The sequence below is a fragment of the Phascolarctos cinereus genome, unplaced genomic scaffold (assembly GCF_003287225.1).
Source record: "Phascolarctos cinereus isolate Bilbo 61053 unplaced genomic scaffold, phaCin_HiC Scaffold_4;HRSCAF=312, whole genome shotgun sequence".
Classification (NCBI taxonomy): Eukaryota; Metazoa; Chordata; class Mammalia; order Diprotodontia; family Phascolarctidae; genus Phascolarctos; species Phascolarctos cinereus.
In genome coordinates, this window is record NW_027555847.1 from 267,319,805 (window position 1) to 267,333,262 (window position 13,458).

Below are 13,458 nucleotides of genomic sequence, written 5' to 3' on the forward strand. Positions count from 1 at the left end.
GCCTCAAATCCTTCTGAAAAAAGGGGTCTGAACTTCCTTTTTCCCTTTCCTTTCTATCTGGGGTTCTCAGAATTTCCAAAAGAGCTTATATCATTAAGTCTTAATTTCTGTTCTTCTATTCTTTTTCTGCTTTTACCTGGGAGAAAAACACTGTTAGTCATCTTTTAAAAACCAAAATCCAGAATTTTTTTGCCATGAGGACAGGATATTTTCCTATTTGATGCATGTGTCATCCAGAAGCCTCTGAGGTTCATTCATAAAGTTTCCAGATACTCAAGCAGTATTTCATTTTGGCATCTCAAATCTCATTTATTAATTATTTTCTCTCTTTGTATAGTCAAAACATTTGCATTAATTATTGATTTGTCTTTGAGATTAGATTTTCTTTAAATAGTGTTTTTCTTTAAATAGTGTTTTTCGTCAATATAATAACGGCATAGTGACAGTAGTGTTAGAATAGGAGTTAAAGGATTCATATTCAATACACAGTAAGGATTTTGAGCCCTAGTGACATCTTCAGATTCATATTACAGAAAAATTGATCTGACAAGGAAGTGAATACTAGATGGGAGGAGGGCAGAGCAGAAACACATAGACTAAGAGGCTGTTGAACAACCAAAATTAGTAAAAAAGCAGGAAATTAGGGGAGATTTTTATAGCAAGTTTTTCTGATAAAGGCTTCTTTCTGAAATGTATAAAGAACTGTGGCAACTTTATAAAAATATGAACCATTCCTCAATTGATAAGTGGTAAAAAGATGGGAGTGGGCAGTTTTCAAAAGAAGAAATTAATGCTATTAATAGCCACATGAAAAAATGCTCTAAATCACTAATAATTAGGGAGATACAAATTCAGACAACGCCAAGACCAATTCACACCCATCATATTGACTAGGATGACAGAAAACTTAAATGACAAATTCTGAAGGTGATGTGGAAAAATAGATACACTAATAAGCTGTTAGTAGAGCTGGAAATTGGTCCAACTGTTCTGGAGAACAATTTGGAGCTATGCTTACCCTTTGACCTAGCAATACCACTATAGATTTGTGCCCCAAAGAAACTGGAAAGGATCTGTTTGCACAAAAAATATTGATAGCAGCTCATTTTGTGGTGTCAAAGAATTGGAAACCGAGGGGATGCCCATCATTTGAGGGAAAGATGAACAAATCATGGTACAGTATATGGTTGTAATGGAATATTGTATCATAAGAAATGATGAAGGGGTGTTTTCAAAAGAATCTGGGAAGACTTATGAACTAATGTAAAGTGAATTGAGCAAAACCATGAGAATAGTGTACACAGTAATAGCAACATTGTAAAAATAAGCTATGAAAGACTTGGCCTCTCTGATCAATACAGTGATCCATTTCCATTCCAAAGAACTTATAATGAAAAATGCTATCCATCTCCAGATAGAGAACTGATGAACTCTGAGTACAGATTGAAGCATATTTTTTTCTTTATTTTTGTTGCTTTTTCTCCCCCACAGTGTGACTAATGTGGAAGTAAGTTTTATATGACTTTGTATGTATGATGGATATCTTCTTTTTTCCTTTCTCAGTGGATGAGGGAAGGAGTAAAGGGAGGGAGAGAACTTGGAACTGAAAATAAAATTTTGAAAAAAGAAAGGATAAAAAAGAAAGGCTATTGCAGTTGTCCAGGTGGCAGATAATGGAAATCTGAACTAGGATGGGCATGAGAAATTGCAACGAGCTGATCGCGCATGTAGTATTTTGGCAGTAAGCAAAGGATTGTAGTTGTGGCCTTGGGCCAGGCTAGTTTAAACCACAACTTCTTCTGAATAGCCTTTGGACCACAAACAACAGATAAAATCTTCCAGAAAGGGGTAGTATTAAAGTGTAGGCTTCTCAGTCTCTTTTATTGCAAACTATCCTACTTTTGTTTAAAATTACCTTTAGAGGAGAAAAAAGGGTGCCCTGTGGAGTCAGCTTAGGACAATTTCTCAACTGACTTGAATCACTGACATACCACACCTGTACTCTACTAGTTAGGACTCCTTATGAGGAGCTGAGATGGGAATAGCCACCAAACCTGAGTACCTATCAAAGAAATCTGCAAACCACTTTGCTTTATCACTCTACTGCCTATCTTGGGCATGACTGCCTGATGAAATTCTTCTTAGAGTTTTCTGATATCAAACCAAGGTATTTTCAGTTTTGGTTTTCCTTTTGTTCTTTTCTGTTTCACATCACCACCTTCTAAGGTCAGATTGATATATTTAGCAATACTTGTGTTCTTTGATACCCCTTGTAATTTCCTTGCACAAAGACAGACAATAGGCTTTGATGACAACAGCTAATTAGTTTGCATCACTATCATCTTATTACTATCACTAGTCCCTCTTTTTCTCACCTCAGTTCTCAAGACCCCCCCCCCACGATTTTTAAAAATTCTCCTTTATGACAAATAATCTTGGTCAAGCACAATAAATCAACCCCTTGGCTATATCCAAAAAATAATATAGTTCTTTCTGCATCTGAAAGGTCATCAACTCTCTGATTTGGCTGCATTCCAAAAGTTTTGTTATGTTGTCTCATTGTCATTTTCTGAGATGATGTATTATTCTATGATTTGTTCTTTGACCCTCTCTAGCACTGAGGGTGTGATATCCTATGTGGAGAGAGAAAAAAGAAACTTTTTTTCCTCTTAAAGACCAGATTTAACCTTAAATCACTGTGGTCCCAGAGCAAGCCCTACTTAGTCACTATTTGGGCCCTCATTGGCTCAGAATGACTGTACTAAGCAATCACACACACACACAGAAATGCACAGGCAAAAAAGAAAAAATCCAACCATAGAGAGTTACTGTGGGTATAGAGAAGACCAGAGTTCATCTTCAGAGGAGGATACTGAAGCCAAGAAACCTTCTTCTACCCCAAAGAGTAATGTCAAATGGTCACCTGCCCAAAAAGAAGTCATAGAAGAACAAAAAAGACTTTAAAAATCAAATGAGATAAATTGAGGAAAAATTGGAAAAAAATCCAAGAAAAACAAGAAATTATGAAAAGAAAGTCAACCAATTAGAAAAGAAAATCCAGAATCTTAAGGAAGAAAACAACTCCTTGAAAGTCAGAATTGGGCAAGGGGAAAATAGTGAAGTTATAAGAGATCAAGAAATAACAAAACAAAACATAAAAAATGAAATAATAGAAAAGAATATGAAACATCTCATAAGAAAACAACAGATCTAGAGAACAGATCAAGAAGAGAAAATATAAGCATAATCAGACTACCTAAAAGCTATGATCAGAAAAAGAATCTTGATGCAGTAATTGTTCTGAAGCTTTAGAATAAGAGAGGAAAGTAGAAATGGAAAAAACCCGCCAATCACCACCTAAAAGAGATCCTATAAGAAAAACCCACAGGAATATTATAGTCAAATTCCAAAACCCCCTGTTCAAGGATAAAATATTATGAGTAATAAGAAAAAAAATGTGGTGGTGCCACAATCAGAATCACACAAGAATTAGCAGCAGCAACACTAAAAGACCACAGGTCTTGGAACACTATATATCAAAGAACAAAAGAACTGAGCTTCCAATCAAAAATAGCATTCCCAGAAAAGATAAGCATAATCTTGAATGAAAAAAAAATGGAAATTTAATGAATTGTCAGACTTTTAGGACTTTGTTTAAAAAAAACTTGAACTTAATAGATTGACATACAAGAGCCAAGAGAAATATAAGGTACATACCAAAGATTAATTACAAAGGACTCAATAAGGACAGACTGTTTATCTTTTATGTATTCAAAATGTCAGACATATGTCTAAGATTGTTACGAGTAATTGGGTAGTGCATAAGAAAAACTGGGGTAGACCTGAGTATGATATGACTTTAAAAATTAAAACCATTTAGGAACAGCTAAAAAGAGTAATTATCTTATACAAGGAGGTGTGAAAGGAATAACCAATACTGAGGAATTACATGGGGGAGGAGGGCTGCTGGAAGTGGGTTCAAGAGGGAACAATATATATATATATATCTAGAAGAACATAAAAGTCTTCTAAATTCAGAAGGAAATAAAATGCTAAGGGAATAGGGAGGGGGGAGAAGATAAGGGAGGTATCTTTAGAGGGGAATGTAAGGGAATAGGTTAAAGTAGCTTACAGAAGGGTGTTTAGATTAATGGGAATGGGAATATAAGGAAGGGATCCTTGGAGGGAGAGGTAGGTTAAGTAATAGGGCAAGGTAGCAGGTAGAAGTAGAGGAGTCTAGAGGGATAGGACATAAGAGATACACACAAACATAAAAACAAAGATCAGGAGTAGAATTTGTTAGGGAAAGTATGTGCTATGTATGTATGTATGTATGTATATATGTGTGTGTATATGTATATATGTATGTATTTATCTCTCTTTATAAATATATCTAAACTTAATTGTAGTCTTCTGAGAGTGAGGAGAGGGGGGAGAACAAAGTAGAAAGTGCACAGCAGAGAACAAAAGAAAACTTACAAGGAAGCAAAGAAAAGATGGACAATTTTCAACATAAATGTGTAGTATTTATTATATAGATTTTTTTGAAATGGAAATTTATTATTATATATTTTGAATCCTCTCTTATGTTCTGCTGTGCACATGACATGCTTTTTTTCTTTTCTTATTTTGTATTCAAGTTTATGGTGTTTGTTTTTCTTTTCTTTATTGTATATTTAAGTTTTAGTATTTAAGTCTAAAAAAAAGAAAAAGAAAATAAAGAAAACTTAGTAACTTGCTCAGGATGACACAGCAAGGATGTGTTAGAAGCAGAATTTGAACCTAGGTCTTCCTGACTCCAAGGCCTACTTTTTATCCACTATGCCATGCTGTCTTTCTATTGCATCTAACTTGTCCAAAATTCTGTGCAGCTATTTAATTCCTTTCTTGTTTAACATTTTCTTAGATTTGTCTCGATTTGAAAGGGTACGTTGAGGTCCCCAATTATTATAATTTCGCTGTCCATTTTCTCCTTTAATTTGATTAACTTTTCCTTAGATGGTATGCCATATGGTGTGTATTTGATGTATTTATGTTATTTCATTGTCTCTGGAGCCTTTAAGCATAATTTATGCTCTTCCCCCATCCCTTAAATCTCTTTTAAACATATTTGTTTCTGCTATGGCTTTGCTACCACTCTTTTTTGAGTCCACCTGAAGCAGAGTAAATTCTGCTTCATTTCCTCATTTTAACTTGAGTGATTCTTAGTTTCAAGTGTGTCTCTAATAAACAACTTATTTTAAAATTCTTCTTTCTAATCTCCCTTCTTTTTAGGGGTAAGTTTATCCCCGTTCACATTCGTAATTAATCATTATTAAGTAGTTATTTCCGTACATCATATCCTCTTATAGTTTTTCACCTCTTTGCCACCCTCATTACCTTTAAAGAAGAACATTGTTAAAGAAAAATAATATTATCAGCATTAGGGATCTATATTAAAGTGATCTGCTTCTACCCTACTGCTCTCCTTTTTCCTTCTCACCCATACTGGTTTTTTCCCTTTCTTTCTGTGCTCCTATTCCCTCCCTTTACAATCTATGCTTTGAAACTTGTTTTTCTTGCTGCAACTGTTCACTCCCACAGTCATCCCTGCTGCTGCATGTTTGCTAAATTTAACATATTCTACACAACTGTATGTGTGTATTCTTAACTCTGCTTTGTATGGTTCAGATAAGAGTAGGTTTGTGTGATATTCACTCTCCCCTAACCTCTTCCTCCATGTTTGTAATAGTCTTCTCCCATACCCTACTTATGAAAAATAGTAAGTTCCATCCCCTGCTTCCTCATTTCTTCCCTACTATATTCCTTTTTCTTAAGACCATTAGAAAAGTATAAAGCCATCTCCAGGCCTTCTGTTTGTCTCATTTACCTCCCTCTGTGACCCTTGGAAACATTAAGGTTGTGAAGGGACACTTGTCTCTTCGACCCCTATTAGAATGCAAGCAGTTTCATCATTGTTCAGCACCTTTTCGTTGCTCAGCTGTATTTACCTTTCTAGGTTTCTCTTGACTCCTGTGTTTGCATTTCACAGTATCTATTCAGCTCTGGTCTTTTTCATCAGGAATGCTTGAAAGTCCTCTAATCCATTAAAGATCCACTTTTCTCCCCTGTAGGATTATTTTCAGTATTGCAGGGTAAGTTATTCTTGGTTGTAAATCTTTATCTTTTGCCTTTTTGGAATAGCATATTCTGAAATTTTCTCACAGTTATAATAGTTGCTTTTAAGTATTTATATGATCCTGACTCTGATCCCTTGATACTTGAACTCTTTCTTTTTGGATACTTGCAATATTTTTATTCTTTGCCCTGAAAGCTCCGGATTTTGGTATTTTCAGTTTGGGATTACTTCCTGAAGGTGCCTGGTAGAGTCTTTCTTTTTGCACTTTGCCCCCTGATTCTGATACATCTGGGCAGTTTTCATTTGTGATTTAGTGAAATGTGGTATCCAGGTTTTTTATTTGTTTATAATTTTTGAGGAGTCTAATAGTTCATAAATTATTTGTACTTGACCTATTTCCTAGGTCAGTTGTGTTTGATAAAATATACCTTATATTTCTTCTTTCTTTTTCAGTCTTTTGATTTTGTTTGAACATTTATTGTTGTCTCTTAAAATCACTGAGTTCTCTTTGTTCCCTTTATGATTTTTAAGAAATTTGTCACTTAGATAAGGTTTGCCGTCTTCTATTGAAATCTGTTTATCCTTTTAATACTTTCTTGGAGGGCTCTTAATTCACTTTTACAGTTTCATTTTTTTTTTTACCTCTTGTTTCATTTCTTCTCAGTAATCTTACATTTCTTGTGGCCAAGCCATTTTTCTTTCTGTGGCTAAGCTTGAAGTAGTTGTGAGGTTACTCTATTTTTAGTGTACTTTACCTCTTTCTTTGCTAATTTCTTTATACCGTTCAATATTTTTTTTCTATTTACTCATCTTCATTTTCAGTTCCTGATTTGAGACTTGGTGTCAAGGCTAAACTCCATCCCTTCCCATACTGTTAAATTGAAGTATTCAGCCTGTTTGGCCCTTACCTCAATTACCTGGTTTCATGCCACTGACTTCCACCTCCCCTGGTATTTCTATACTCAGAGTGCTGGTGGATTTCAAGCTTCCTGGTATTGTCTGAATTCAGAGTGTTGTGACCTTCAGGACCCCCTGTAACATTCCAGTCAGTTTGATATGGACTTCTGCGTGAACATCTCAGAGCACTGCCTTCCCCTTTTGTCTCCTGTCAGAGTGGTCAGAGCTTCAGGTTTCTGACCCGCTGGGATTTCTCTGTCCAATTCTAGACTTCCTGCCCTCCCCTGTACAGAATACTGCCATCTTTAGTACTCTCTGGAGCATCTTAAGTCAGATTGCTACAGACTTCTGGCTCCCTTGGACTGTCTTGGTCAGAAGGCTGCTAATCCCCACATTTCCATACCGAATGCTGCAGGTTTCCAAGTTGCCTGGGCTTCTCTTTCTCCTCACTCCAGGCTTTCTAATACCCTTGGAGTATTACTGGTCCAAACACTGACAGGCTTCCAGTTTGTTTACTTGGGCTCACATTGATTTTCCTTGGTTCTTTTTGTGTAGTCCTGACCTGAGTAAAGGTGGTGTTTAGATTTTTTTTAATCATTATTTGGTTGATTGTACTTTTAGATATTTGCAGGAATACACATGGGAGAAATAGGCTTGTCCTACCATCCTAACCAGAAGTCTTGATTCTAGTAGTCTTAGGACTCAATCAAAATTCCTTCTGAAGTAGCCTTCAATTTTCACATCAACATGTCTTTTTATTGCTCTTCACTTTTTCTCCAGCTATCTTCTCCTACACACCTGTCTTAGACCTTATTTCTCTCTTTATCCAAATAAAGAACTTTACATTTGTCCCTGTTTTATTTCATCTTACCAGATTTGGCTCATAGTTTAATGTAGTAACATTTTTTTGAATCTTGACCATTACTCAGCAAGTTAGCCCTCCCTCCCAGTCTCTATCAAGTTCTGCCACTTTGACAAGCAGACCTTCTCTTACTTCATCCAAGCCATTGGTATATACTCTGTCAAGGACGGGTCCTTCAGACACTTCACTAGAGAGAACACTACAATTTGCCACTGACCTGTTAATGACTCCTCTTTGGGTCTGGTCATCCAACCAAGTCCAAATGTGCCAAATTATACTATCATCTAACACACTTCTCTCTACCGTGGCTCCAAGTATACCATGAGAGGCTTTGTCAAATGTGTTGCTAAAATCTAAGTATACTATTTCTAAACATTTGACTATTATACTGTTTACCTTGTTAGATAAGGAGATGACTTTTCCTTGAAACCATGCTGGGTTTTAGTGATCCCTGAGCAAGGGTCAGATTGTTCTGACCTTCTTTGCTCCTCCTCTGACTTTCAAAATAGTTTTAAAAAGAAAACTTTGACAAGAATTCAGCTTCAGCACTTTTGGCCCTATTCTTACAGGACAATGTCACTCTGTGCTTAATAAACATTTGGTGAATTAAATCCTGTTACCTGCCTTTCTTCTCCTACATGTGCTTTAAGTCATTGCTCTTCTTTTTTACTTGGTTGGAATCATTTTTGCTTTTGTTCTCACTGTTTCATTCTTCCCATTGCTCTTTAATTTGACTTTACCAGAAGGATATTAGTGTATCCTATCAATTATTTCTCTGAATCTTTTGAAATCTCTTCCAAAATCTAACATACACATAGCTGTGCCTGACTTTTCCTTTCTTTCAGTAATGAATTTAGTCACCAGCTCCGAAGATTATCTTTTTGTTTCTTTCTTTTTTTTTTTAGTCTTAGCTGTCTTTCTCCTTGTTGGTCAGAATTAGGTACAAAATCCAGTTTCCTTTTATCTTTTTTGGATGAAATTAATAATAAGGTAAGTCACAATTTTAAAAGTTTATTTGCTTTTGGAAGAGAGCAAGATCCAGAAGGGGATCTGGATTATTGAAGTTCCCCATCACTACTATATCATACCTCCAGTTTAGGTTTGTAAACTATTTTTCCATATTCCCCATCTAATTCTTTTAAGTAGATGGTCAATAGTATACTTCCATGAGAACATCACTTCTGTTTCTTCCCCCGTTTTTCCATGTCCAGCCCACCAAATCTCATTGATAGCATAAGAAGATGAATTTGCTTCCTTGTAGTAAGGCTCTCTGTTCATCTTTATTATTGTTCATACTTTGTGCATGTATATATAGATATCTGGTCCAAGAGTTAATTACCAGAGCTCTTCTTGAATCTTTTTCCTGAGAATTACTGATTCTTTCTGCCACTATTTTAATTCCTTTGTTGTACCTGCTACTAATAATCTATGGTATGAAATTCAAAAGATCTCTGTAGGCATTTTTCTTTCTTTTCAGTGTGGAACCTTTATAGTCACATCCTCAAGCATCCAGGCAAGTGTTTTGTTTTGGCATTATTAGACATAACTCCATCCCTAGTCAGTGGCTCCTCATACCTATATTTTAAGCCATCACCAAGAAATCTGAGCCCCATTCTTTAATACCCTTTTTTAAAAACAAGTAATTCACTTCCAAATTTTTCTTTCTTTTATGAATCTTCCACTCAGTCAGCTGTAGTGAAGACAGAAGTACTTCTTATTCCTCCAAAGACCTCAAGTTTTTGCCTATGACCTCATTTATAATCTTTTGTGGTGCCCTTTCTCCTCCAGAATAAGACAGCTTTGCACTTTGTGCATATATCAATATTAATTAGTTTTAATACAAACATAAATAAGCAGGTAACCCAAAATTCTCATTGCCTTCCACATTTGCTTGAAGCCAGATCCTCAGGCTTTTGCTTTTTTGTTTTTGGTAATTCTTCTAGCTAATCCTTGTGGCAAACTGCCTGTTGTGCCCCTGCAATGCTTTAGAGGCCCAAGCAGTAGGAGATTCTAGATGTTTAATTTATACAGAATATTATTTCCACAATTTGTCATGATAGGATACTATCTGCTCAGCAAGCAATAATCCAATTATCTAATTATATACCCCACACACACCTTTTTATCTCTCTGTATCTCCAGATTTCTAGCTTCAAAGTTTGCTTGATACCCTAGGCTTTTCTAGCCCAGTGACTCAGACTTCTATTTCACTCTTTCCTGGCCATCTCATGCCGTGCCACCAAATTCATGCTTTTCTCTTCACCCTTCCTTACTTCCCATTGCTTGCTCTGAAAACAATGATCAAATCAATGTGACAGTCCCTGGAAAGGACAAATTAAGTCACTCTGTGACTTCCTGATCAAAACACCTCTTCCTGCCCATATGTGTGTAGTTGTCTTTCTCTATTAGAATATAAACTCCTTGAGGGCAGAAATGTCTTTTTGGTTTACTTGTATCCTCTGTGCTTAGCATAGTGCCTAGTAAATAGGAAGTACTTAATACTTTACAATCATTAATTCGTTTCTTTATACTTCCATAGCTGTTTGGCTCTTTGTCCCCATTTGGGACAGAGAATACTGACTGCCTTAGGAGCAGAAGAGGATATCAGGGACTAAAAATCTCAGGGAATTGGAACTCAAGGAAGGCTGATGATGTGAGAAGAGAGAGAAGGGTGTTATGCTATGAGGGACATTGGAGTGAAGTCAAGAGTAATGGTCAGAGAAAAAATGTGATCCTCATGCATTGTATGCTTATAAAATGATTACTCTGAACTACCATTCAGAAGGGTATTAGAAACCAAATAATCTCACTTTCAAAGTAAAATTTCCCTGGAATATTCTAGTTCTGGTGCCAGATTTTGACACTTAACTGAAGAATAAAAAATGTGATATGGGAATAAGATGGAGCCTAAATTATTGTATGTTTTTAAAAAACTAGTAAGAAAAAAAAATTTAGTCTAAATATTCTGTTTCACTTTCATCATTAGGTGTGCTATGTTGACTATGGTTTCAGTGAGATTATAGAAAAGACCAAAGCATACAAACTAAACCCAAGATTCTGTTTGCTCTCCTTCCAAGCAACAAAATGTAAATTAGCAGGTAAGCAAACTTTTAAAGGTAATAAAAATGCAATGTACTTAAAGGCACCATGTGTAAAACAATATCAATGCATTCCTTCCCAATTACACAGAGGAATAAATAGCAAAACTAAAATAGTTGGGGACCTCAATATGCCCCCTGTCTTAGATAAGTCTAACAAAAATATAACTAATAAAGGAGTTAGGGAAGTGAATAGAATTTTAGAATAGTTATGACATTTCTTGCAATTACTGAATGGGAACAGAAAAGAGTATTCATATTTCCCAGATACATATGGCACCTTTTTAAAAACAAGAATACCACCTTTATTTCATTGAAAAGTAATTAAATCTTTTCATACAGTATCAAAAAGCTCATATAACGTTGGAAAGTGGGTGCACTTCCATCTGGGCTGGTGGTCTCTTGGATGATTCTCAGCTGAGATTTCTGTACCATCATCTTGAGATTCTAGTATGTCTCTGAAAGCACAGTTGGCTTTAAAGTAGTGGAAATTAAAAGATATGTGTCATGCAGGCCAGTGACTACTGGCTGAACATACTGAGTGGCACTACTAATAAGTTCTCACAGCTTTTTTTAGTTTATAACACTTTTTTTAGAGACACTTTCAAACATTGTATTTTTATCCATTTGTGGGCACACTTTCCATGGTTGTGTATTATCCTTGTTAAAGGAATACCTGTTAGCCAGCCTAGTGGTAAAGCCCAAAGTTGGGGGCAGGAGTTATCATTAGGAATGCTTAAAACAATATTATTAGTTGAGTATACATTGACTCATAGAAACATTGCATTTAGAGCTAGAAGAGAACTTTGAGATTGTCTGGTCCAAGTGTCTCATTTTGTAGATTAGAAAACAGGTTCAGAGAGAGGGGAAGGTGATTTGCCCAAGGTCACTTTTATACTAAGTAGCAGAATCAGAATTAAAATCCATGTTCTCTGACATTGTTTGATTTCTTAATAAATGGGAGTCGTTGTACCAAATATGAAGAGAACATTCATTGGTTTGACAAATAAGTTGGAAATAAAGGATATGATTGGTGCAGAGGGATAGAATGGAGGGAAGAAAATGTGACTGACCCCATTGATGATTGTGAAACATTCAACTTACTGGATTCAAGTAGTTATTTGTATTACATCTGATTAAGGAAAAATATCATTCTGCTTTTCTCGATGTGATGTCTCTGCTGATCAAATTTTTCTCTTTGTCCTGGGATTTTTTCTCTGGGTAAACATTATCAAGAGCTTTTACACTGTGGCATATTTTTGTACAACACTTTAATAAGGAATATAGGTAAAAACATATGATACAAATCTATTTAAAATTTAAGAATTTTACACCGAAATAGTCATTGTTAAGCTGGTAAAGAAATGCTGAAAAAGTGTTCAATTGTTTTTCAGGGTTGGAAGTGTTTAATGATGATCCTAGTTTGGTGAAGGTGGTTGAATCTTTAGCTTGTGGGAAGATATTTGCCGTAGAAATCCTGGAAAAAGCTGAGATTCCTCTTGTGGTCTTATATGATACATCAGGAGAGGATGATATCAATATCAATGCCACCTGTCTGAAAGCACTTTGTGACAAAACGCTAGAGGTGCACCTTCAGGTACTCTGATGATTGCCATTGTCATCAGCTATATGAACTGTGTATAATTGAGCAGCATCACATGAGAAAGTTAGGGGTACTTTAAGTAATAACAGGAATTAATTTTTTTGTATTAATTGCAAAATCCCATGAATGTTATGGTTTTTTAGTGTATCACTATTTGGAAGAAGAGGAATATAGTTTATCACTATGATTAAGTTAAACTTTGAATTCAAAAAGAAAATAACCTAAATTTAAGCTTGTTTTGGGGTGTTTGAAAAATAGAATACACTATAAGGGCAGAAAGAGTGCTTGCCAATGCAAATTTTTAAGGATTAATTATTTTGATCATAAATTCTGCTACATTCGGACTCTAAAGTCTGTGTGTCATGTGATCTATAAAGAAGTGGAGATAGCACTTAAAATGCTAAATAATTTCTTAAGATGAAAATTAGAAGAACAACTAGACTAGACCAAAAATATATGTGTGTGTGTGTGTGTGTGTGTATGAACTCATACAGTTTTTATATCTACCTATAGATATAGATAGAGACATAAATACATTCTGAAGGTGACACAATTGATTCTCAAGAGATCTGAAATAGTGAAAGATAAACAACTGACAAAACACACACACAGATAATATTACTACTAAAAAAGTTGTAAGGGCATAGATAACTACTCACCAGATATACCTCCTTTCTCATCTCTGAAGTATGAGAATGGTTTTATACATAGAAAGTATCTAGAAGCATTTAATCTGAGAAGGGGACAAGTAGTCTTTTGCAAACCACATGTGGATCACATCTTCAGAATCACATAATTGAAAGGTACAGTGAACACAGTGAGCTCCTATTGTGTTTATTCTTCATCAGCTGTAAAAAATGTATTTGACTGCTGTGGCATG

The 13,458-nt window shown here is 35.4% G+C and overlaps 1 protein-coding gene across 5 annotated transcripts in view; it reads left to right on the top strand.

The window, feature by feature from the left end:
- TDRD7 (tudor domain containing 7) overlaps positions 1 to 13,458 on the top strand; it is a 114,721-nt gene that overhangs the window by 65,865 nt on the left and 35,398 nt on the right. For all 5 annotated transcript variants that reach the window (XM_078153044.1, XM_021004472.2, XM_078153045.1 and 2 more), the window contains 2 exons: positions 10,864 to 10,975; positions 12,370 to 12,572. In XM_078153044.1, the coding sequence (XP_078009170.1) occupies positions 10,864 to 10,975; positions 12,370 to 12,572 (315 nt within the window). The remainder of the gene's footprint in view (positions 1 to 10,863; positions 10,976 to 12,369; positions 12,573 to 13,458) is intronic.